General features: G+C 38.2%; 1 protein-coding gene across 1 annotated transcript; it reads left to right on the top strand.

The window, feature by feature from the left end:
- The first annotated feature begins 2,714 nt into the window (after nt 1-2,714).
- On the top strand, nt 2,715-23,857 carry npc1l1 (NPC1-like 1). Its single transcript, XM_053624142.1, has 19 exons — nt 2,715-3,269; nt 5,693-7,010; nt 7,823-8,087; nt 8,199-8,299; nt 8,385-8,557; nt 8,794-8,922; nt 9,379-9,561; nt 9,794-9,908; nt 10,415-10,680; nt 10,873-10,962; nt 11,337-11,527; nt 14,135-14,262; nt 14,382-14,511; nt 15,157-15,215; nt 17,092-17,242; nt 19,161-19,392; nt 19,883-19,996; nt 20,189-20,351; nt 20,821-23,857. Exons 1-19 carry the CDS (start codon nt 3,048-3,050, stop codon nt 21,072-21,074), a joined length of 4,284 nt encoding a protein of 1,427 aa, XP_053480117.1. The 5' UTR covers nt 2,715-3,047; the 3' UTR covers nt 21,075-23,857.
- The last annotated feature ends 1,053 nt before the right edge of the window (nt 23,858-24,910 follow it).

Genomic DNA, 24,910 nt, shown 5'->3' with positions numbered 1-24,910 from the left:
CAACCATTTATATATATATATTCATTTAGTGACTTATAACTGAGACAAGACACAAGAAGTCTCAGCAGTCAAGGGTTAAGGGCTTTGGTCAAGGACTAAAGTCTGGTGATGCTGGAATTTGAACTCAACCATAACCATGATCACCATGTACGAATATGAAACTGCTGGAAAGAAGGACACTAGGATGACAAAGATACGCGAAATAAAGATATAAAGTTTGTAGTTTGGACACTTGGAAAACTAGGAAACAGTACAGTATGTGTGATGTTAAAATATATCTATACACATAATAAAGAAAATTATGAATCGCCCGTAGTACTAGATTTGCAGCCTACTGCAATGTACAATACTACAACACCATTTTGACAATGAAAATGAAAGGATATTATAATCTCCTCATAATAAGCAGGAGATTTTTATTTATTTGTTTATTTTTGTTTACATATAATTGCTGTAGGATTTTAAAGTACCAGGTCTACCATAATCAGTATTTCCTCAGCCAGATCCGCTCCAGTTGACCTTTCTGCATGGTGGAAGTACACCCTTTGCAAAGGTGATAGTCTAAGGTTCCCTATGCCAGCAAGTGTCCTTGAATGATAAGATCTTTGATAATTTCTCCTAAGCAGCACTTGTTGGTGTCCCAACATCAAGAACCCGTAATGTAGCTTAGTTCTTGTGATGATGTGCCTCGTCCCAATATCATGTACAAACCACAGTAAGTGTTAAACAAGGAATAATAGAAATTGATATTAATGGTTATTATTTTAGTATTTTTTTCCCCTAATAGTGGCCATGTTTATGCAAAGGAGTGCAACTGTTCAAGGACATGGTCTTTGGTTCAGATGGGTGTGGTGAAGAATATGAATTAGGCCCAGTGCCCAATTCCCCAATAGCACGCGGTGAAGAAAACATGTTTGTTTCATAGGATAATCATCAGTGTAGCTCTGTTAAACAAGAACGATAGACAAGAACACATATTCAGTATATTATGGATTTAAAGTTTTATTATTCAATTTTAAATCTCTTATAGCTTGGCACCAAGTTAAATCTTTGACCTCGTCTGTGTTATGAATAACTCAAAAGCTTTAAGATCATCTAACATCAAAAGAGACCAGGCCTTTTCTGTTGAAGCTCCAAAATTCTGGAACATCTTCGATATTTTTAAATCCAATTTAAAAAGATATTTATTCTTGCAGGAATTTGAATTTCTTGATGGTCTGTCCTTTTGGGTCTCCTGTTTTTGTCTTGTCTTTTAATTTGATCTTTTAATGTTTTAATTTCTCTTTTGGTTTACTTTTGTTCTATTCTTTTCTTTCATTTTATTCGTGTTTCATTTGAATTGGTGCACAGCACTTTGTCTATTAAACGTGCTATATAACTAAAGGTGACTTGGCTTGATATAAATATAAATCTCGAAACAACCCTATCCCCCAACATTACAATTATTTATAGAGCTTCATACAATGTTTCTGTTGAATTCTCTATCCTGAGTAATTTTCTATACCAGCAGCTCTGACAACAGTGCAGCTGCAAAGCATTACCACATGCAGTTATCAGAAAAGAATCAACATTTTGGTGTAGTAACAGTAACTCTGCTTCATCACACCACCGTTATCGCCGTATAACAGCACGCCGCGTCATGTTTTAATCCTTACTGAACATATGGTTGTTATATTTTGAGAAGGTACTATACAACAAAATGATCTCCACCCTCTGTTGTCTTTTTGAGTCATTTTAAAGGCTGATATTCATGATTCATTCAAAGATTCAAATTGAAATTCTGATATTTATGTTTGCCTTCTAGAATACGAGTGAAATATTCAGAATGAACAGTGGACAATGTGTTCTGAATGGACACGGATACAGATATGAATAGGAGGTTCGACCAGACCTTGTCCAGAAAGGTTGACACTTGAGATCAGATATGAAGCTTGCAGGACAAGCAAAGATGATGTTTATTAACATGAATTCACAGTGTTCATTCATTTATCCTTATTTATACTGCCGTGTTTCTATTTTGGGAAATTAAACCAACTAAATGTGTTAGTTATGCACAGATCTCTAGTTGAGCCTAATTATGAACTGGAATGATGTAGCTGAGGTTAAAAATATGAATTTACAGACACACAAAAAAAGGCCACACCCACTTCAGTTTCATACAGACACAACTATCTGAGCTCTAAACAGATACAGATTGTGGCATTGCATTACAATTTTAGAATATATGTATTTTATAGAGTACAAATTAGCACAAATATACAAATAAAAAAGCAAACTAGCAGGCAAAGAAACATTAGATAAAAAAGTATCTGTTTTTTTTTTTTCTACGTCTGTACTGTTGGGCTCGCATTTAGACAGATATATTATTATTATTATTATTATTATTATTTTATTTTTAAAAATTTATTATTTTTTTTATTCTGAGCTGATCCTGGGTATCGCCTCTAGTTGGAACTTTTAAAAAGATTCATTTATCATTTTAATCAAACTATGATCAAATTATGATGATTTTAATTTATGATAATAATATATTAACCGTTCACCTATTAGCATGTATGATATATCATTTATTGGGAAGTCTTCCCTCAGTTTTCCAAATGCTGAGAGACAGCATATCCTAGTTTGTTGTTTAATGGTTATAACCAATTTTATGGCTTATAACATTTTTTATTGGGTATAAAGATTTCTTCTAAATGAAAACGATAGAACAAGGCACTGTGTATTTAAATGCGTTTAAATGCATAAATTTTCTTTTTCAGCTCTGAGTATCAGTTTCGAGGATTTGAGTATCGGGGTTGCGTTCATCATCACCAGAAAAATAAACAACCAAACTTTTTTTTTCTGGAACAGGGGAATATACGAGTGTTGTGGAATTCTCTTTTTCTTTTTTTCAATTTTTTTTGGACAGCAGATGTTTTTTTGTTTGCTTCACTGATGCCTGGCTTTCAGTGTCCACCCACAAGTTAATTATCAAACGTGTGCATTAGGTTTGTGCGTTGTGATTGGCACTGAACAAATCAGGCCAGATAAGAAACAGGTCATAGTCGATGTCTCATACGCCACTGAAGAGGGCTGAAAGTACCACCTCATTATTTATTCCTAATTTATCACGTATCCGTGGATACCGGTTTATCCCATCCCTCTTATCTCTGTTGGTTCTCTCTCTGTTGGATGTAACACTCCATTTACTTTCAGAACGTGACAGAATGGGGGTCCTCGCAAAGAAGTGGGACGACGGATTTATCTTTCTAACACTGGCTGCATATTGGGTATGTCTTCTTGAAAATATATATATATATGTCTGTACTGTGCAGGTGAAAGACTTTCATTTTAACACCATGTGTTAACTTTTTTGGGGAAACTTAAAGCTATGTGGTAGGAAATTCAAAGTAAATCTATGAAAGGAACAAGTGAATGGGAATATTTGCTACGTTTGACTGTTTTGGAAATTTCAGCGTTACTAAAAAAAAAAAGGCAGAAACGTTAATCATTTTAATCTGGAATTTGTAGAATGTAGTATGTTTGAATTAAAATTTACTCTATTTATGTACAGGCTTAAGTGTTTTACTCTCAAACTGCATCTGCCTTTAATAGAGTATACATTTATACATTTTTATGGACTATAGGATTGAAGAGTAGACAGTTAATAAGTCATTAATTGCAAACATTTCTTTGTCTTATTTATTTATTTATTTATTTATTTTTAAGTAGACTTTTTGTTTAATGTTAAATAGTATTAAGCACATAATTTTTCTCCTTAAATTTCCAATCTGATTTATCTGTCACTATTACAGCTACCGAGTCTGATCACAAGAATACTCTGCTGTCATGGATACCAAATAATTGCAAACACAACACAGGTTTATCCAAAAACTTTTTTTTGTTAAATATAGGTATGCCACAATTATTGGCACCACTATGAATTTATATGAGAAAAATATATTTGAAGTATATTCCCATTGATATTTAAAAAAAAAAAAAAAAATTGTACACCTGGGTGACTACGAACAGGAAATTGCTCAACCATGACTTCCTGTTTCACAGGGGTATAAATATGAAGTAACACACAGGCCAAATTCCCTTAGTCATTCATAACAATGGGTATGACAAAGGAATATAGCTGTGATGTGCGGCAAAAGGTTGTTGAGCTTCACAAAATGGGGCGTGTCTATAAGAAAATAGCACAAGCGTTGAAAACGCCCATTTCCACCATCAGGGCAATAATTAAGACGTTCCAGTCAACTGGAAATGTTATGAATCGACCTGGAGTTGGACGCGTGTCTATATCGTCTCAACGCACTGTGAAGAGGACGGTTCGAGTGGATAAAACATCTCCAAGGATCACAGCTGGAGAATTGCAGAAATTAGTCGTGTCTTGGGGTCAGAAAGTCTCCAAAACTACAATCTGAAGTCACCTACATCACCACCAGTTGTTTGGAAGGGTTTCAAGAAAAAAAGCCTCTACACTCATCCAAAAACAAACTCGAGCGTCTTCAGTGTGCCAGACACTACTGGAACTTCAAATGGGATCGGGTTCTACGGTCAGATGAAACCAAAATAGAGCTTTTTGGCAGTAGAGGAGGTTTTGGCGCACACAGAGAGGTAGCCATATGGAAAAGTACCTCATGCCCACGGTTAAATATGGTGGTGCCTCTTTAGAGGACCTGGACATTTTGTTAGGATACATGGCATCATGGACTCTATCAAATATCAACAGATATTAAATGAAAACCTGACTGCTTCTGCCAGAAAGCTTCAAATGGGCCGTGGATCTTCCCGCACAACAATGATCCAAAACATACATCAAAATCAACAAAAAAATGGTTTACTGACAAAAAATAAAGGTCCTGCCATGACCATCCCAGTCCACTGACTTGAAACCCAGTGAAAACCTGTGGGGTGAACTGAAGAGGAGAGTCCACCAGCATGGACCTCGAGATGTGAAGGATCTGGAGAGAACAACTACATGTCCCAAAGTGGTTGCCTCTTATACCACAGCAATTTTTCTCTCTGGAAGTTATTAACACAAAAAGAGTAAAAAAAAAAAAATTTAACAAAAGATCAAAAGGTTAAACAATAAAAACAAATTTTCACAGCCTTCTTTGCTCATATTTACCAAGGGTGCAAATATTAGCAGAGGACACTATATTTACTATAAATGCTGAAATTTTGGGAATAAATATAAATGAAGACAACTTAAATTGACAAAAAAAAAAAAAAGCTAATCCCTGAAATTCACTGCATGCTAATCTATTTAACATCATACAAGTTTTATTTCATTATATGACCTGGTGTATCTTATCATTGCTACTTATTTATGACTCCTTGTAGGGAGCACCCGTCGGAACAAGGAAAACAAATGAGTTGGCATGAAACAAAGTTTCAATAGCTGCAAAAGTCATCTCAAACCCTCTAGCCTATATACACACAGTATACAGTATACACAAAATAATATATGCATATTTCCTTGCTTTGCCAAGTTTTGTTTCTACTTTGGTGTTTATCGATCAGTAAAGATTGGAGTGATTTGCTACATGTCGTTGTAAAAATCTGTAAAAATTTGTGCAAACAGATTTGTTTGGCTGCGCGACACTGACACAACCTCCACACACCCAAACACACAATTAGTGGTCGATACGTAATGCGTAAAAATTAGACCTATTTCAAATCCTTCTCATCACATCTGTTGCAGGTGCTTTGTGATGCTCAGCCTCAACCCGGTTTCTGTGTGATGTATGACGAATGTGGTCTAAACCCCAACGTAGAAGGGTCCCTGATCCCTGCAAGAATACCCTGCAAAAGTTATCAGCAAGCAAGTTCAGTGGTAGGTCAACACTACCAGCTATTGAAGGAAATCTGTCCTATGTTGGACAGAGGTGAGGGGGAAACATTTGCCTGCTGCACCAGTACTCAACTGCACGCCCTGCAAAGCAGCCTGTCGCTATCCAAAGCTCTGCTGCTCCGCTGCCCATCCTGTGCTTATAATTTTGCCCACCTGCACTGCATCACCACCTGCAGCCCCAACCAAAGCCAGATAATCAACATCACCAAAACTGTGAACGTCACAGTTAACGGAGTGCCGAAAGATGCCGTGGTTGCATACCAGGCCTACGTTTCCACCAGGTTCTCCGATGCATCCTTCAGGTCCTGCCAGAATGTACGTATTCCATCAACAGGTGGATACGCTATCGCTACCATGTGTGGCCGATATGGTCATAAGCTGTGCACGCCTCAGCGCTGGTTAGATTTCCAAGGTGACACAAGCAACGGTCTGGCTCCACTTGATATTGATTTTAGACTCATACCACCTGGCGAGATGTCACAGGTACCAGCAGGAATGGTTCCATATGCGGGCTTGGCTATAGGCTGTAATGAAACATCACCCACTGGGGAAGAAGAGTGCTCTTGCCAGGACTGTCTGGATGCCTGCCCTTCAGTTCCTCCACCTCAACCTATACCTGAGGAGACCAGCTTCATGGTCGGTGAAATGAATGGCATCCTCTTCATATGCCTCCTTTTCTTTATATTTTTGTCCCTCCTGTTCTTCGGTTTCCTTCTGGCTAAGTTAGTTTTCCAGACCCGCAAGAGTAAGATGTCAACATTGGGCAAGGACAAAAATGCAAATGAAGTAGACCTTAACCAAACAGTGGAGCCCAAAGACGTCACATGCTCCGATCGTGCAAGTCTGGCCACTCAAGAATTCCTGGGTTCACACTTTCAGATTTGGGGAACTATAATGGCTAGATACCCAAAGACCGTGATCATTGTATGTCTAGTAGCAGTGGTTGCATTTTCAAGTGGGCTGATGTACATAGAACTGACCACAGATCCTGTTCAGCTTTGGTCGGCTCCCGACAGCCGTGCTATGCGTGAGAAGGACTTCCATGACCGACATTTTGCCCCCTTCTTTCGTACCAACCAACTGATTCTGACAGCTCCAGGGAGAAAAGGCTATGTGTACGATTCCTTGCTATTTGGCAAAACAAACTTCAGTGGCCTCATCTCTAAAGGTTAGTATTCAATTCAAGCGTCTCAGAGCTGAATTAAAATGGCTTTGGTTATGTCAGCTATGAAGCTTAGAGATACTTATCACAGTAACACAACACAGTGGTTTTCAGTGCCAGTCCCGAGGGCCGCTACATTCTATAAACATTCGAATCTAACTTATACCACAGCGCTGGCGTGTTCTTGATTCTGATTGGGCAGGAAGTGTTGAAAAATGTCCTATAACAGCTAGTCGTGCTGGCTGTAATGCAAATCACAGGTTTATATCAATGCACCCGGTCTAATATGTTATCATTTCCATAGTAACAGCTAATCAACAGGGACTAGTCTAATAATAAACCAATTTTTAAAAATGTTTTGTTATTTAACAAAGAAAACCATCTTAATCGGTAATGTAAAGTTTTCTGTAAAAAACAACAACAACAACAACAAAAAAAACAACGTTTGTTTAACATTACGGAAGGAGTCACCAGTGTCAGCACTTTGTAGTTTTCCACCATGGGAAACTCATCATGTCAGAGGACTTGACAACCTGCAGTTTTTTTGTATTAACTAACTTCATAACGGAGAGAAAAGAGAAAGTGGCGAAGGAAGTGCGATATTAACAAATTGCTGTAGTATAATTGTATTTCCCCGTTGGTACGTCGCTTTGGATAAAAGCGTCCGCTAAATGAATAAATGTAAACGTAAATAAATGTATAAGAGAAATAAAACACGGCTGGTACCTTAATACTATAACATCTTACAGTAGATACAATTAATACAAAAACCTCTTTTAAGCGATTCTGTAACACTAAAAGTCTTGCTCTTTTCCCAGACCTCATCGTTCAACTATTGGCGCTTCAAGAGAGAATTCAGGCAATCGAGTTCTGGTCTGACGATCTTAACAAAACCGCTAGCCTTAAGGACGTGTGCTATGCTCCGCTCAATCCAGAAAACCCCGCTCTTTCTGACTGTGCTGTCAACAGTCTTCCTCAATACTTCCAAAACAGCATCGATAATCTGAACGCGAAGGTTAACATGACCGAGCTAGGTGTGACTAAAGAAGTTGACTGGAGAGATCATTTCATCTACTGCGTCAAGTAAGTCTCATTTCGGTTGCAACTGATTAACAGTCTCACATAGTATTGGAAGACTCTGCATGTTGCCGATATCTTGCCAATGGATTTAACCTTGATTTGTCTTCTGCACAGCTCTCCGTTGTCTTTTAAAGACATCACTGCGCTTGGCATGAGCTGCATGGCTGACTACGGAGGACCTGTGTTTCCCTTCTTGGCTGTGGGAGGATACAATAGTAAGACAGACAGCGAGACACATGGTCATTGTCACATGGGTCGTTCAATGGGTAATTGATTTTATGAGCTATGACTTGCTTTCAGATGAAGACTACACAAATGCTGAAGCGTTCATCGTCACTTTTTCTCTGAATAACTATCCACGCGATCACCCAAAGTTCAAAGTGGTGCAAGAATGGGAATCCAGATTCTTAGACATTGTACAGGCGTACCAAAAAGATCCCAGCACAAACTTTACGTTCGCCTACATGGCTGAGGTGAGCTTAGAAATGTTGCATTTATACGCTGAATGTATTATAAATTCATCTCCACACAATTCTCATGAACATGAATTTTGCACTGAACCAAGGTTTAGTCATTGCATTTCTTTAAAAACAAAAAAAAACAAAACCCAACTTAGATACCAACCAAGATAACCAACTTTCTCCTTCTCAAGTCTCTCAATGTATACTTTGTTTTCCTAATTCCAAATACTTTACTGCCCGCCCCGTAGAGATCTTTAGAGGATGAAATCAACAGAACTACAATAGAGGATATCCCCATCTTTATGATCAGCTACGCAGTCATCTTTTTGTACATCGCCGTGGCTCTGGGGGAATACTCATCCTTCAAACGCATTCTGGTGAGTCAGCAGGTTCTCATTCATTCATATTCGTAGGATCTGTGGTTAAACGTTTAAGGTGAGGCCCGGGGTGAGGTTAGCGCTCTTGATTTTCAAACAGTCGAACAAAATCACAATTACTTGGTGTAATTCCCATCAACTCATTGCTGTCAATGCAACAGCCCCGTGTGAGTTACAGATTCCCCTTAGTGGAAAGTCCCTCAGTCTCAACCACATACTGAAAGTGGAAAAATGAATAATGAATGGATGGGAAGTACCAACATATCTAATCATAACACTGCACTGATTATACTAAAATTGCTTAAGTGGTTATACAGTTGGTTAATGTCTTAATAAATAACCTAACACCTTCTAAAGAAGAAATATAGCGGGACTCGAATGACGTACAGGGAAGCACTGATTTGATTTCTTTTATTGAACTGATTTCCTTGTCGTCATATTTGTGCCAATTACCAGGTGGACTCCAAGTTCCTTGTTGGCCTGGGGGGTATATTGGTAGTAGGCTGCTCGGTCCTGGCCTCCATGGGTTTCTATGCTTGGATAGGAGTCCAGTCCTCGCTAGTCATTCTGCAGGTTGTCCCCTTTCTAGTCCTGGCTGTTGGAGCTGACAACATCTTCATCTTTGTTCTGGAGTATCAGGTATCTCTCTCAAATCAGTTTGTAACTGCCGATCTTTAGTGCTTGATTTGTCCATTTGTATTTCTTGAACGGTGTAGCCGAGCACTATCAGGTTTATCTTCTCCTTGCATAGCTTTATCTCACCATTATCAGTCATTTTCAGTTTTTTTTAAAAAAATCTCTACCTTATAATCCTTATCTCCTTTCCCATGACACTGAGGGAATTTTGCGGTATCTCCTTCTGTATTTTCAGAGAGACATACGCCGACCAGGAGAGCAGCGGGAGGAGCAGATTGGTCGAGTCCTTGGCAATGTCGCTCCCAGCATGCTCCTTTGCAGCATGTCAGAATCAGTCTGCTTCTTTTTTGGTAAGTTATCCCAAGAGATATGAGCGGTGTGTGAAAAACAATCCACACAGGTGCACAGGTTCTCAACCCTGGTCATGGACACTACTGTACCTTCACACCCACTTCAACTCAGGAAGGCATATTCATGAACCATGATTAGCGGAAACGAAGCTTAGAAAACCTTTAACAAAGAATGCTGTTTATTTGAAGATCGTGTTACGTTTTTTTTTTTTTTTCGCCACAGAGTTACGTTCAATACGTTTTGGCACAAATCTAATCCCAGACAAAACCATTCTGCCATTCTGGCAGCAGCCAGAATCAACCAACTGATATGATCTAGTATCACTAGTAATATGATTTACATCTGTTGCTCAGGAGGTTATCATGATCCGTGCATATTGTTTTAGTGCCCGTATTAGATGATAATGAAGTATACACAGGGGTTACATATACCGTGTCACATACACTCTCCCAGTATTCTCCTAATACTCAATAGCATGTGTGTGTGTGTGTGTGTGTGATTCCAGGTGCTTTGAGTACAATGCCTGCCGTGAAGTCTTTTGCGCTCTACGCTGCTTTAGCCATCCTCATGGACTTTGTGCTGCAGATGACTGCGTTCGTGGCACTGCTGTCTCTCGACGCTCGCCGACAAGATGCCAATCGCTGTGAAATAGCTTGCTGTGTGACTGTAAAGAAACCACGTCCTTCCAAACCCAACGAGGGCTTCCTCCTCCCTCTAATGCGGAAATATTATGCCCCAGTACTGCTCCACCCCATCTCCAGGATAGTAGTGGTATGACCTATTACACTGATACACAAAAAAAACCCTTTCAGCTTATGGATCGAATGTAGATGGAACATACTGAACCTTTAAGTTAAAGTTAAAATCCCTTCACAAGAACAAACATTGCCTTACACTGCCGTACATGTTGATGTATACTATAGTATATAAGGTTCACATGCTCTACTTTGCTCCCCTGTGCAGATCATTCTATTCCTCTTCATGTTCTGCGCCTCCATCTTCCTTTTGTTCCATGTGAAGGTGGGCTTGGATCAGGAGCTGGCCATGCCATCAGTAAGTTCAAATCAATAAGTAACAACTTAAACGTGGACCTGTGCGGTGGACGTTCCAAATGATGTTTATTTAACAAAGAAAATCGTATATACAATCGTGTACGTGATGAAGAGACGTTTCCTATAAGAGCACTTATCCCCCAAGGGATTTATTGTTTAAATGTTGGCGTCTAGCCTTCATTAAATCTGTGGAATACTTTCGTAACGTTCTCTGTTAGCTGACTGCTTGCGGTTTCATGTAAAAATTTAGCTCGCTGGACTGTGGGGGGGTTAGCTGTTCTAGCTTTTCTTACAAGTCGGTAAGTTTGAAGCCAGTCTTAATGAGATATCCGAAACTGGAGCTCACCATTCCTGTTGCCCTGTCCACTTTCACAGGACTCCTACATGTTGACATACTTTGCATACTTGTACAAGTACTTTGAGGTGGGGGTTCCCGTATATTTTGTCACAACAAGAGGCTTCAAATTCGAAAATGTCACTGGCATGAACGCAGTGTGTTCCAGCGTCGGCTGTGACCAGTTCTCCCTCACCCAGAAGATCCAGTACGCCACGGCGTTTCCTGACAGGTGAGTGACCACGATTAATATTTGAACGTGCTCCATTCGGTTGAGAATTTTTCTCATGGTTTGCTTAATACGGAGAGAGCAGGGGTTCTCGAGTGGCACACTGTAGTCCGGAGATCACGATGCCACAGCCATCCGTGGTTGGGAGTCCAAGAGAGCAAAATTGGCCATGCTCTCAGGGAGGCTATACTCTCTCTCCCCTATCAAACACAACAACACTAGCCAACGATGGCCGTCTGTGAGCTCACGCATGCATAAGTACGCGGCTAGCGCTTTTCATCCGAGTGTATTATAGAAGAATAATAATTCAAATAAAAAAATAAAAATAGTCATAGCAGGATGTGGGAGACTGAAAATAAAGCTAATCACATAGTTTTGTATTGAATTAAATGCAGTGCTCCCACAGTGTTTCATACTATGGTAGTATAGTATATAAGCAAAGAGGGCCTTGATAAAAAGAGGCCTTTGATTAGATATATCCATTAATTTCCCTCATTCAGCTAACAGCACCTAGCAGGCAATTTCTTGAGATATTTAGGATATCAAGCTAGCAGGATATTGTTTGTTAAATTTAAATCACTTTAGCCTAATTAAAATGTGAAAGTGGTCGTTCTATTTAAGCAAGATGCGTGTTTTTGGGTTGATTTTAATAGATTTTTTAAAAATACATTTCTACATGTCAGATTAGACAGTTTACTATTATGCTAATTTAAGAGTTAGCCAGTATACTACAGTGCCAGTTCTAGGTTTCCCTGATTAATATTAGCTTGCAGGTTATTCCCTTTACAGCAGTCCTAACAGTTGTCTTAACCTGTTTACTATAATGCTAATTTGGAGGTTATTCTCGTTACCGTAATGCTAGCTGCTGAATTCACCTGTTTACTATGATGCTAATTTGGAGGTTATTCTCTTTACCGTAATGCTAGCTGCTGAATTCACCTGTTTACTATAACGCTAATTTGGAGGTTATTCTCGTTACCGTAATGCTAGCTGCTGAATTCACCTGTTTACTATAACGCTAATTTGGAGGTTATTCTCGTTACCGTAATGCCAACTGCTGAATTCACCTGTTTACTGTAACGCTAATTTGGAGGTTATTCTCGTTACCGTAATGCTAGCAGCTGAATTCACCTGTTTACTATAACGCTAATTTGGAGGTTATTCTCGTTACCGTAATGCTAGCAGCTGAATTCACCTGTTTACTATAATGCTAATTTGGAGGTTATTCTCGTTACCGTAATGCTAGCTGCTGAATTCACCTGTTTACTATGATGCTAATTTGGAGGTTATTCTCTTTACCGTAATGCTAGCTGCTGAATTCACCTGTTTACTATAACGCTAATTTGGAGGTTATTCTCGTTACCGTAATGCTAGCTGCTGAATTCACCTGTTTACTATAACGCTAATTTGGAGGTTATTCTCGTTACCGTAATGCCAACTGCTGAATTCACCTGTTTACTGTAACGCTAATTTGGAGGTTATTCTCGTTACCGTAATGCTAGCAGCTGAATTCACCTGTTTACTATAACGCTAATTTGGAGGTTATTCTCGTTACCGTAATGCCAACTGCTGAATTCACCTGTTTACTATAACGCTAATTTGGAGGTTATTCTCGTTACCGTAATGCCAACTGCTGAATTCACCTGTTTACTATAACGCTAATTTGGAGGTTATTCTTGTTACCGTAATGCCAACTGCTGAATTCACCTGTTTACTAATGCTAGTTTGGAAGTTATCCTCACTGATACACATTTCTACCTTTGACCATTTAAGTTATAATTCTGACCTTGGGCTTAATAAGGTACTTTATCTTTCTGACAGGAGCTTTATCTTCTTCATTTATAGCAGTGTTAAAAGATGTTGCTCTGGGCAAGAGCCAAAAAAAGGTCCAAATTAACAGAGACATGTATTATTACATTTAATGTTCTGATGTGAAGACGGTAGAAATCGAAGTCAGTTACTGTAGCCGTATTAAGCTTATGCATTTAGCTAGCGTGTGAGGTTTTTCTCTTCAGTTTTTCATCACGTACCTGTTTCTGCTCTTAGACCTGGAATTTTTGCTGCTTTGGTCATTTTTGAAAGATGCCAATGAACATAGCGTTGTTAAGGTATAGCTAATAAATTTTAACAGCTGTTGCGTAAGGAGATAAGTGTAACCTACAGAGTCTGTAAAATAGTTCCTCAGAACTTTGTAATTGTCGATTTCCTGGAAGATTTCTTCTCGTTTCTTCAAATGTAGTTATGTTTTCTTTTTATTTATTTAATTATTATTATCTATGACATTTGTTTTTATTATTATTTATTATATTATGTATTGTTCGTGTTAGAAGTATATTTCTCAACCAAGACTCAAGACTCATTCTTCACTAATATAAAGCTGAAAAACGTGCTCTCAATGACTGAAAGCATTAAACATTAAGTGTTGACCGAAAATTAAAAACAGAAACAGACATAAAAACGACAACAACAACAAAAAAGACATTTAAATATTAAAATAGATTTTCATTTCATACAGTGTTTCCTCAAAAAGCTCAATTATGTATTTGCAATCATTTGTTTGTATTAAATTTTCTGATTGTTGAACAAAATGCTTTTTTTTTTTTTTTGCAGATCCTACATAGCTATCCCAGCATCCTCTTGGGTAGACGATTTCATCGACTGGCTGAATCCTCAGACTCGATGCTGTCGGATTTACTCCTTCGGACCCAACGCAGGGAAATTCTGTCCCTCTAGTGAGAGTGTGTATCAGCTCACAGCACACACTGGAATAACACACAGTATTTGGATTTGCAGTAGTGTTGGTGTTTGATCGATATACTATATAATTTATAAAGTTACTGTACTGTTTTATCTCAAGGTGCCCTCATGTGTTTGTCGAAGTGTATGAAGTCCCCATCCAATGGCCTCCTGCGTCCAACCGTAGAGGAGTTTAACAAGTATCTCCCCAGCTTTCTCACCAACCGGCCAGACTTACAGTGTCCCAAAGGGTGGGTGGTGCTGAAAACACTAAATCTATGAATAAAAACATTGATTTGTTCTGTACAATACAATCATACACTCGCCTCAAACGCTGTTTAGTTGTTGAGTCGTCTTAAATTGTTCTGCTTATGTGGTTTGTGATCGACAAAAGGACACAGAAGTGCTAAAATCTATAAGTGCTTCAGTACATTAGAACTGATTTGGATGCAAATAAAGTTCCAACTTTATTTATATGTTTGAAATATATACAAATCTATTTAAATACTGCATATTTATTCTGGTAGTTATTATTATTTTTTTTATGTGTATAATTATTATTCCATTATTGAACAGAACCGCATCCTTTGGTATCACTGTAGATTTATGATTTGGCTATGAGCTTCCCTTATTCGTAAGCTACTTGAAGCATCATTCAGGGCAAATTATTATTATTATTATTATTTTATATAAAAATGGTGATTTAAATTAAACCATTAATTCATTAACTTTGTCTTTGCTAAAGTACTCGTTAGTTTTATTTCTGTTTCATGAACAACACTGCATTAGCATACTTCTTGTTTCTCAGGTTGGATTCTAAAGAGAATGCTTAGGAAAGAACATTCGTGCCAAGCTTTTGTGATTTTATAATTGTTGGGTTTTTTTTCCCCTCATAGTGGTTTGGGGGCTTACGACACATCTGTGGTCCGGGACAATGTGACGGGAGAAATATTAGGTGAGGTGACAAAAACTTACCTAATAAATTAAGTCCAAGCGCTAAATGTATACAGTAAACACTAACTTAAAAAATAGTACTATAGTGAAAAGACTAATAAAAAAAAAACCCCTAGGATTAGGTTAAACAGACTATCCCAACAATTAGCATTACAGTGAACAGACTACACCCCCCCCCAAAAAAACAAACAAACAAACAAACAAAAAAACCCCTAGCATTAAACAGTCTAACCTAAAAAGTAGCATTAGAGTAAACAGACTAAAAAAAAAAACAACCAAACAAACAAAAAAAACAACCTAGCATTTATTCAGACTAACCTAAAAATTAGCATTAGAGTAAACAGACTAACCCCCCCCCCAAAAAAACCAAACAAACAAAAAACAACCTAGCATTAAACAGACTAACCTTAAAATTAGCATTAGAGTAAACAGACTAACCCCCCCCCCCCCCAAAAAACAAACAAACAAAAAAAAAACAACCTAGCATTAAACAGACTAACCTAAAAATTAGCATTAGAGTAAACAGACTAACCCCCCCCCCCCAAAAAAAACCAACCAAACAAAAAACAACCTAGCATTAAACAGTCTAAGCTAAAATTAGCATTAGAATAAACAGACTAACCCCCCCCAAACAAACAAACAAAAAACAACCTAGCATTAAACAGTCTAAGCTAAAAATTAGCATTAGAGTAAACAGACTAACCTAAGAATTAACATTATAGTAAACAGACTAACCCAAAGTCTAATATTAAACAGACTAACCTAAATATTAGCATTAGCGTAAACAGACTAACCTAAGAATTAACATTATAGTAAACAGACTAACCCAAAGACTAATATTATAGTAAACAGACTAACCTAAAAATTAGCATTAGAGTAAACAGACTAACCTAAGAATTAACATTATAGTAAACAGACTAACCCAAAGACTAATATTATAGTAAACAGACTAACCTAAAAATTAGCATTAGAGTAAACAGACTAACCTAAAAATTAGCATTAGAGTAAACAGACTAACCTAAGAATTAACATTATAGTAAACAGACTAACCCAAAGACTAATATTATAGTAAACAGACTAACCTAAAAATTAGCATTAGAGTAAACAGACTAACCTAAGAATTAACATTATAGTAAACAGACTAACCCAAAGTCTAATATTAAACAGACTAACCTAAATATTAGCATTAGCGTAAACAGACTAACCTAAGAATTAACATTATAGTAAACAGACTAACCCAAAGACTAATATTATAGTAAACAGACTAACCTAAATATTAGCATTAGCGTAAACAGACTAACCTAAGAATTAACATTATAGTAAACAGACTAACCCAAAGTCTGATATTATAGTAAACAGACTAACCTAAGAATTAGCATTACAGTAAACAGACTAACCTAAGAATTAACATTATAGTAAACAGACTAACCCAAAGTCTGATATTATAGTAAACAGACTAACCTAAGAATTAGCATTACAGTAAACAGACTAACCCCTAACATTAGCATTAGAGTAAGTAGATTAACCCAAAAAATAGCAGTAAAGTAAACTGACTAACCTAAACATTAGCATTAGAGTAAAACGATTAGCAATAAATAAATAAATAAATAAACCTAGCATTATTGTAAAGTAACTCACTAGGAACTAACATTAAGAAACAATAATTAAACTAAACTAAACTTTCTCTCAGCCTTTATCTGTATTTCTATGTCACTCATTTCTCGCTCAAGCTCTCATTCTCTCTTAGGTTCAGTGTAGAATTTTTAGCATGACTGTATGTACCACGACATTTCCATAGCATCAGAAATAATGATGGAGTGATGAACTATAAAGATAACTCTAATAATAAATCTCTCTCTCTCTGTATGTGTCTGCAGCATCTCGGTTCATGGCGTATCACACTCCGCTCACTAACTCGCAGGAGTTTACAGCGGCTCTACTCATGGCGAGAGAAATCGCCCACGACATCACCATGGCTTTGAGAAATGTGCCAGGCACGGCTCCTGACTTCGAGGTCTTCCCCTATACGTGAGCAACTCATTTCTACCTTTCACCCTTTTGCATGTCTATCTCTATCTCTATATCTCTGACCATGACACAGTCACTCTGTGATAAGACATGACATGATTATTTGATTATGGCATTATACAAACGATAAGCTAGAGCTATTTTAGAAAGCTAAGATATGCAAGGACGAGTCTGTTACCAGCATTAGTTATGGGGAAAAAAAAAAAGTTTTTGTGTGCAGAATCCGCTCGGTTCATATACAGCTTTGCAGGCTCGGGGAGTGACGGAATACATAACGTAACGCCGTTACGTAATCAGGACACAAAAAAACTGTAATCCATCAAAAAACAAAGTAATCAGATTACAGGTACATTTTGTAAGAAAAAAAAAAAAATGGGAATACTACCAGGATACATTTTTTTTTTTCATTTAAATCCAAAGAAATGAATCTTTTGACATAACACAATTATAGACAGCGGATTGATTATAGTTCTGGTTCTCGCTTGCCAGTCGTGACTCATATGAGCAACCTCCTGGAGCACGCGTTTCATAAATTGTGTGCAAAGATAATTTGGTAGAAATGAACACAAATCGTTCTCTGAAATGCCTTTGTTAGGGTGACCGTAAGTCACGTAAATTTTACAAAATGTCCGGGATTCGGCTTTAGTTTCATTATGATGTGCTTATGGTCTAATGCTGCATGATGTGTGCGCATGTTTGCATTGCTTTCACCCCGTTCTGTAATTCCCGCCTTCACACACACACACACACACACACACCAACTGGTCGATTATAAAAAGCTTGCACCAACTATTGGCCAAATTCCTGCCTCTCGACCGTTAGCCTACTCTCAGCGGACACGCGAAGACGGAGCGCTGTTCTGCATGGCCATATAAGGTCATTTTAAATTTCATGTTATTGTATAACATTGTGTCGCCCTTCAAATGTGTAAATGATGGCAGAAGGGGCAGAAGGTTAACTCGTGGCATCTAATAGTTTATTTCATTCCACGGACATTCAAAAGAATGCAGGAAGTTATATAAAGTTATGTGATGCTAATAGTGCTAATAGTGTGTCTTTTACAGTGTATTAACATCTGCATTCAGGTGTCCTCTTTTTGGAAAACCAGGATACGGTCAACCTCGACTTTTGTGATGTAATGTTATCCGCACCAGGGACAGGGATCAGTTATTGATTCATTTATTTTCTTAAAACAAATCCAAATAGTGAACATGTTTCTAAGCTCTAAAATAAGCGCTAAATAAAAGTATTGTAGATCACATTGCTTTTCTCTTGAGTTTATTTACATGTGTTACCTTGACGTAATCCAAATATGATCAGATTACATTACTTTCGTATTGAGATGCATGGATTGGGTTAGTGATGACATTTTTCATGAAGTAATTTGTAGCTATGAAGGACGACATTTTTAAAGTATAGAAACGATAATGTATTACATTAAGTTAATCAATGATTGTCAGAGCTGTTGTTACAGAAGATTAATCAACACCGTCTGACCAATCAGAGGCAGAGAATTCAGCAGCGCTGTGGTCATATTTATTGTTTAATTTGCTAGGTGAAGAACAAATGTAAAAACTATGGCAAACATGAATCTGGAACTATATCGCCCCCTACTAACAGCACCGTTTTTGTCTATGTCAAGTGGCAAGGATCATTTGAAACAAAACGTTTCTGTAGACTAAAAGTAGTACCTTCGGACGCATAAATATTGTATTCTGGACATGTATTCAACAATATAAAGTAGGTTAGCGGTACCATATTGAACATATTGACCATTTAGTTGTGAGGCTTTAATACGGTCAACAATTCTCACTGCGGGTTAATGAAGTACATGAATTCGTCTCAGCTTTAAATAAATCGTTATGAATACTAATCATGAAATAACGATGAACTGAGTATTAATTTATCTCCTCTGCAGTGTGACGTACGTGTACTACGAGCAGTACATTAGCATTGTGAACGAGGGCCTGATGAACCTCTCGCTCTGTTTGTTACCCACCTTCGTGGTGTGCTGTATCCTGCTCGGTATGGACCTGCGCTCGGGTCTCCTCAACCTCCTCACCATAGTGATGATCACCGTGGATACGGTGGGTGTCATGACGCTGTGGGGCATCGACTACAATGCCGTGTCGCTAATCAACCTCGTCACGGTGAGTGCAAAGGAAATAAAGGCTTTTGCAGCAGGCTTATAGCACAGTATCAAGAACATCAAATTCACTCTACGTATATATATCTATACATCTATATTATCTATCTATATATAGATACACTTTGGGGTGTGCTGTTATAGGAAAAGAATGAAAGATATGGTGCTGTGATACGGACTGACGCGAATCCGATTTAATTGGGACCATACAGAAGTTGATTATTTTCCCGTAACAGCACATCCTGAAGTGTTCTATTCCTCTTATACCACAGCAATGTATTGTCAGAGCTGCTGCTGTTTAAAATAAATAAATAAATAAATAATCGGCACCTTCTGACCAGTCAGATTTGAGAAATTGCTTCAACAGCACTGTAGCTATAGATTATATTTTAACACTACACATTAGGCCCAGTACCTTGATAATGAACTGAGCTGGACGATGGTGTTGTGCTATTACTTGTCCATCATGGTGTCTCCCGTCTCTCTTTCTCCAGGCCGTGGGGATTTCCGTGGAATTTGTGTCTCATCTAACGCGCTCTTTCGCCCTGAGCACTTTGCCCACTAAGGTGCAGAGAGCCAAAGATGCTACTGCTAAGATGGGCAGTGCGGTAAGTGCTTACTTATATATAAGTATATATATATAGGGCCTTAAAGAAAAACTTAACCCTAACCCTGAAACACATGAATTATATTTATATTGAAATATCTGTGGCGTGTTTAGTGATAAAGTAGCGTTCTTCCTGTGACGTATGCGTGAGGGTGCTTTGGCTGATTCAGGTACTGTGTGTCGTGTCCGATAGGTGTTTGCCGGCGTCGCTATGACCAACCTGCCTGGAATCATCGTGCTGGCATTTGCTAAAGCTCAGCTCATTCAGATCTTCTTCTTCCGGCTGAATCTGGTCATCACGCTGCTGGGAATGGCGCACGGCCTCATCTTCCTGCCTGTGCTGCTCAGCTACTTTGGTATGACACACACACACACACACACTTTCGGTTCGATCTCTTTTTCTTGCATCACTAATTTCAAGGAAGCTTTTTAAAAATGATTTTAAACTCTGCTACTCTAGACTTAGGGTGAGATGATATTCCTGGCGTGGTGGTATACCGGGATGATCTGTTCTACCATGGACATTTACCCAATTCTTCCACTTACATTGTTCATTAATGTCAACTTTTCTGTAAATATTTTTTTGCAATCTATATGAATTTCCCCCAGGTTCAATACTATGGGCTTCTTTGTGTAGATTCATGACTTTTAATCCCGGTTGTGTCCATTTCATTAAGTTGTTTCACTACCATATATAGGAAAAGTTCAAGGCGGGGGGGTGAATACTTATGCAAGCCTCTGTGTAACTAAATGGACATGGACAAACACATAGTACCTCTGTAAACTCCACATGTTCACTGAAACCTCTGTTGCATTTTTCTTCAGGCCCATCTGTAAACAAGGCCTTGCTGCTGGAGCTGCAGAATAAAAAAGCCGTGGAAATGCAGCAGCGCAGCACAGCAGTTTACGACAACGATGGCTTTGCAAAGCAGGAGAATCGCATCAGTTCAGAAACCGAAAACTCCACAACGCCGCACAACAGTGCTCCAGTAGTCCCAGGAAAGTTGGAGCAGGAGATAACGCTAGAACCAAGTACAGAGGAGGACACCAACCATATCCAGAGTAACACGTTTCAGTAGTTCTGGGGTGACCTTCCTCTTCTGCTGCGCTTCTGATCTCCTGCTACGAGATCATTGGCAGAGAGAGAAAAGGATGGTTCATTAACAATAGGACCCTTTCATTATACACACTAGTGCAATATAAGGGTCAGGAGACCTGCTTTATAGGGATAAAGGTTTTTTTTTTTTTTCCACCTCAGCAACACAGTCGTGTGTTTTACCTGCTCTAACACACTAAGCAGAACTTGGGCTTGGCGATGGAAACATCGCTTGATCATAGAAGTTAAAACACCTGCTGGACATGTTTTTATATATTAACTTGTAAACGAACCATCGAAAGTAGTCACACAGCCAAGACATGACGCATTAGGCTTAAATTTCCATGCACAGATGTACACATGACGAATGTTGTATAAAAGAGTCATCGCTTGAACTGTATTTCTAAATCTGGTCTTACTATTTACAAATAACAGCTATTCAAAAGGAGCTACCAGTTGTTACCGGCTAGTAACTCAGTAAATCATTTAGACACAAAAAACAAAAATAGCCGTGGCGGACCAGAGACGAACCTGAAATTTGGACGGAAGTAAGTCCTCTCTAGTAGCATTCTGCTTGAAAAATTGTGAGTTATAACTGAGCCTATAAGTGGAACCGTGAGCAATCTCGAGCATTACATTCGGACTTATCTAGTCTACGAAACAAGAATGTGGTCTCTCTCTATATTTATATCTTGTAATGTGCTCTAGAGATCAGTTTTTGTTTCAAGGAGCTAGGCCCATCCTGAGCCGAGGTATCGAGGTTTCCGCAAACAGCTATATAACCTAAATTTGTGGTATGCCAAGCAAAGATGGCCGTTGCATGTAAACCTAATAAAAATGTAAAAAAAAAGAACTCATGGTTTTGCAATGCCGATATATAGATATAATCACGCAAAAATATTTTAAAAACTTATAATTGGACCACTTGAGCTGGAATGACCCATATCTGACATATTACATCTCACATAAAAACATAGCTTAGACTCAGAGGGAGCTAATTAGCTTAGCTAAAAATAATTACCTGCTACACACCAAGGCAGTTTTCTCCATAAATAAACTATCAAGATACAATGTATTGTCAATGTTAAGAATATAGTGTGAATTGAATATGGTATTACTTGAGTAATTGGTATTATTCACAAAACTCGCTAGGCCTAATTCTGCTTATTAAAGAACGGGACAAACTGCAAACAAACTGTCTTACGCCGCTGTAAAGTTGTTAACGTCTTCTTGAATGTCGAAGCTTGCCTTCTCGTGTCAGCCTGCACTCACACTTCGTTATAGGCTAACATTTTCATTTGTTTTTTTGTTCGTTGTACTGTATTTTATTTAATTCCATTACATTTGCCTACAATGTCTTTTTGTTGAAACTCTACTGCTGCCATACACTCCAGTGAAAAGTGCTTGCTGTTTGTGTCATGTGATACATTAGTGCAATAAGAAGTGCACTCGGTGTATTTGTTCGTCTGTGTGCGTGTTTGCAAAATCATCAAACTGCCGATGTAGCGATACCTGCAAGTCGTTAAGAACGAGATCCAATAAACGACATAACCGGACTGGACCAGTTGTGGATGTGAAATAGATATTGGGTTTTTGTGAACTGTAACCTCACAAATCTCGCATTTTTAATCAGTAAAACAAAAGTTAAACAAAAATATATGTATTTTTAAAAACAATAAAACCCTCCAATTGAAGGACATGTCTTGCACAAATCTAAAGGTGAGCGCACTTTAAACAGGAAAGAATAAAAGGTATTTGTTCGGACCCCCGACATCTAACAAAATGCTGAACCAATAATATTAATTTAACCAAATTATTCACTTCAGCAGGAGAAGTGATTGTGGAGACAGCGTGTGTAAATGAATACGACCAAAGGGAAAGTATTAAATTTGTGGAAACCTGTTTCTGCCATTTGAAAAAGGGGGGAAAAAAACAATTACTCGATAAATATGTTTTGCTATCTTAAGTCATCAACATTGACCTAATTGAAACTAATCCAAGTCCGTAGACAGTGCCACAACAAAGGCGGGCGACATCACACAAGGGTAATCCATAATCAAATATCCAGACACGGGCAAGAGTAAAAAAAATAACAAACTGCACAAACGTTGAAACGTTGACGTATCAGAGGCTTGGATCTAAAGTAAAAAATGCACAACTTGGACGAATGCTCGACTTTTGCTTGGACACCCATGACATAGACAATCGATTACTAAACACAGAACAGGTGAACACAATAGGGCAACAATGCAGTGAAAAGACAGGAACAGAGACAGGGCTAAAACAAACAAACAAACAAAGGCACATAAATGTAAACAAAAGCACATGACAACAATTTTTCTATTAGAGTCTATTTATACGTGCAGTATATAAACATGTGAAAAGGTTTTCATTTACGTTGACCTTTTCAACACTGTGCAGACTCACATCTGCACTCATTATCATTAATTAATGTTCTGATCGTATTTGGAACAGTTTTTTTTTATTTTTGTCACCTTTAAGCTGCGTTATACTTGACGTGGAAACATGAATGCGTGCCTATTACTTGTGCGTAAGCCACAGCACGCCCACTCTCCCCACACGGTTTATCAGATTGCACACACCCGTTTGGCTTATTTGGAAAAGCAGTAAATCAAGGCATAATGTGATGAAAGGAAGACAGCCACGCTTAATGAAACTGACTCGTTATTAAAAGCTTTTCAACATAATTGTGATTCATGTGTCTACGTTTTTATTAGTGACGTGAGCACACGTTAAAACGACGTTAACGCGGAATAAAATGCATTAAATGCAATCAAATACAAATGGAAAACCAACCTCTCAACATGTCTAAGGCACACACACTTTGAGCCGGTAAGAATTCTGAAGGATCACACACACAGACACACACACACACACACACACACACACACACACACACACACAATGTCCCTCTTTGTAGTACAAAGTTCACACAGGCCAAAGGGGACATTTGGGAGAAAATACCCCTGTGTCCTTATACAAGACTTCCCCTCAGTCAAATCCCCACCACCATCTTAGGGACTGTAACTTTTATAACTTTCATCAGTTCAGCTCAAATCGTATTCAGAAAGCATCTGATGCCATTTCTATTTTTTTTTAATAAAAAAAATAGCATATAAAGTGTTATTTAGAGATGTTTATACGTAAACAGCAAAATACCCAATAACCAGTGAGAACTGGTCCTGATCAGTTAATGTCTAAAATCTAATATCTATCAATAGCTCAACAATGAAGCTATTAGGGTTGATCTCATCGATGGCTTAATACAGGGGTTCCCAAACCTTTCCAGTGTAAGGCCCCCCAAATGGCATTATCATTTGACCGAGGCCGCCCTTTCACAAGATGTCTTTAAAACACATTAAAAATACAGACTTCTGAATATATCCCCCCCTTTTTTTTAAATTTTAATTAATAATTACATCTTACATCTTTACATTACATTAGGAATTGATTGTGTGTGTGTGTGTGTGTGTGTGTGTGTGTGTGTGGTCGTATGAGAGTGAGAAAGAGAAAATCATTTATTTATTTATTTTTCCACACCAAATTGTTGAGGCCCCCGGGCGCCCCCTGGCGGCCCTCACTTTGAAAACCACTGGCTTAATAAGACTAACGTGAGACAACCGACAAATGAAGCCTTATACTACACTGACGTTTTGACCTTTTTGTACGTATCCCTGCCAGGCCATTTATACCACTAATTAAGATTCTAGCCATGGAAATCATTTAAATGCATTGTTTTTGCTGCCAAGGGAAAGTCCACACAGGAAGAGTCCATGCTCTTCGACACACCCTAACTGT

The sequence above is a fragment of the Ictalurus furcatus genome, chromosome 5 (genome assembly GCF_023375685.1).
Source record: "Ictalurus furcatus strain D&B chromosome 5, Billie_1.0, whole genome shotgun sequence".
Taxonomy (NCBI): domain Eukaryota; kingdom Metazoa; phylum Chordata; class Actinopteri; order Siluriformes; family Ictaluridae; genus Ictalurus; species Ictalurus furcatus.
Note: the sequence above shows the minus strand (reverse complement) of the source record. Positions and strands in the feature narration are given on the sequence as shown.

Excerpts from the sequence above, each read along its gene's own strand:
- npc1l1 (XM_053624142.1), top strand. The coding sequence starts at position 3,048 with ATGTCTCATACGCCACTGAAGAGGGCTGAAAGTACCACCTCATTATTT. Across the intron at positions 8,088-8,198 it reads CATTTCATCTACTGCGTCAA|CTCTCCGTTGTCTTTTAAAG; the intron begins GTAAGTCTCATT and ends TCTTCTGCACAG. Across the intron at positions 11,528-14,134 it reads GCCACGGCGTTTCCTGACAG|ATCCTACATAGCTATCCCAG; the intron begins GTGAGTGACCAC and ends TTTTTTTTGCAG.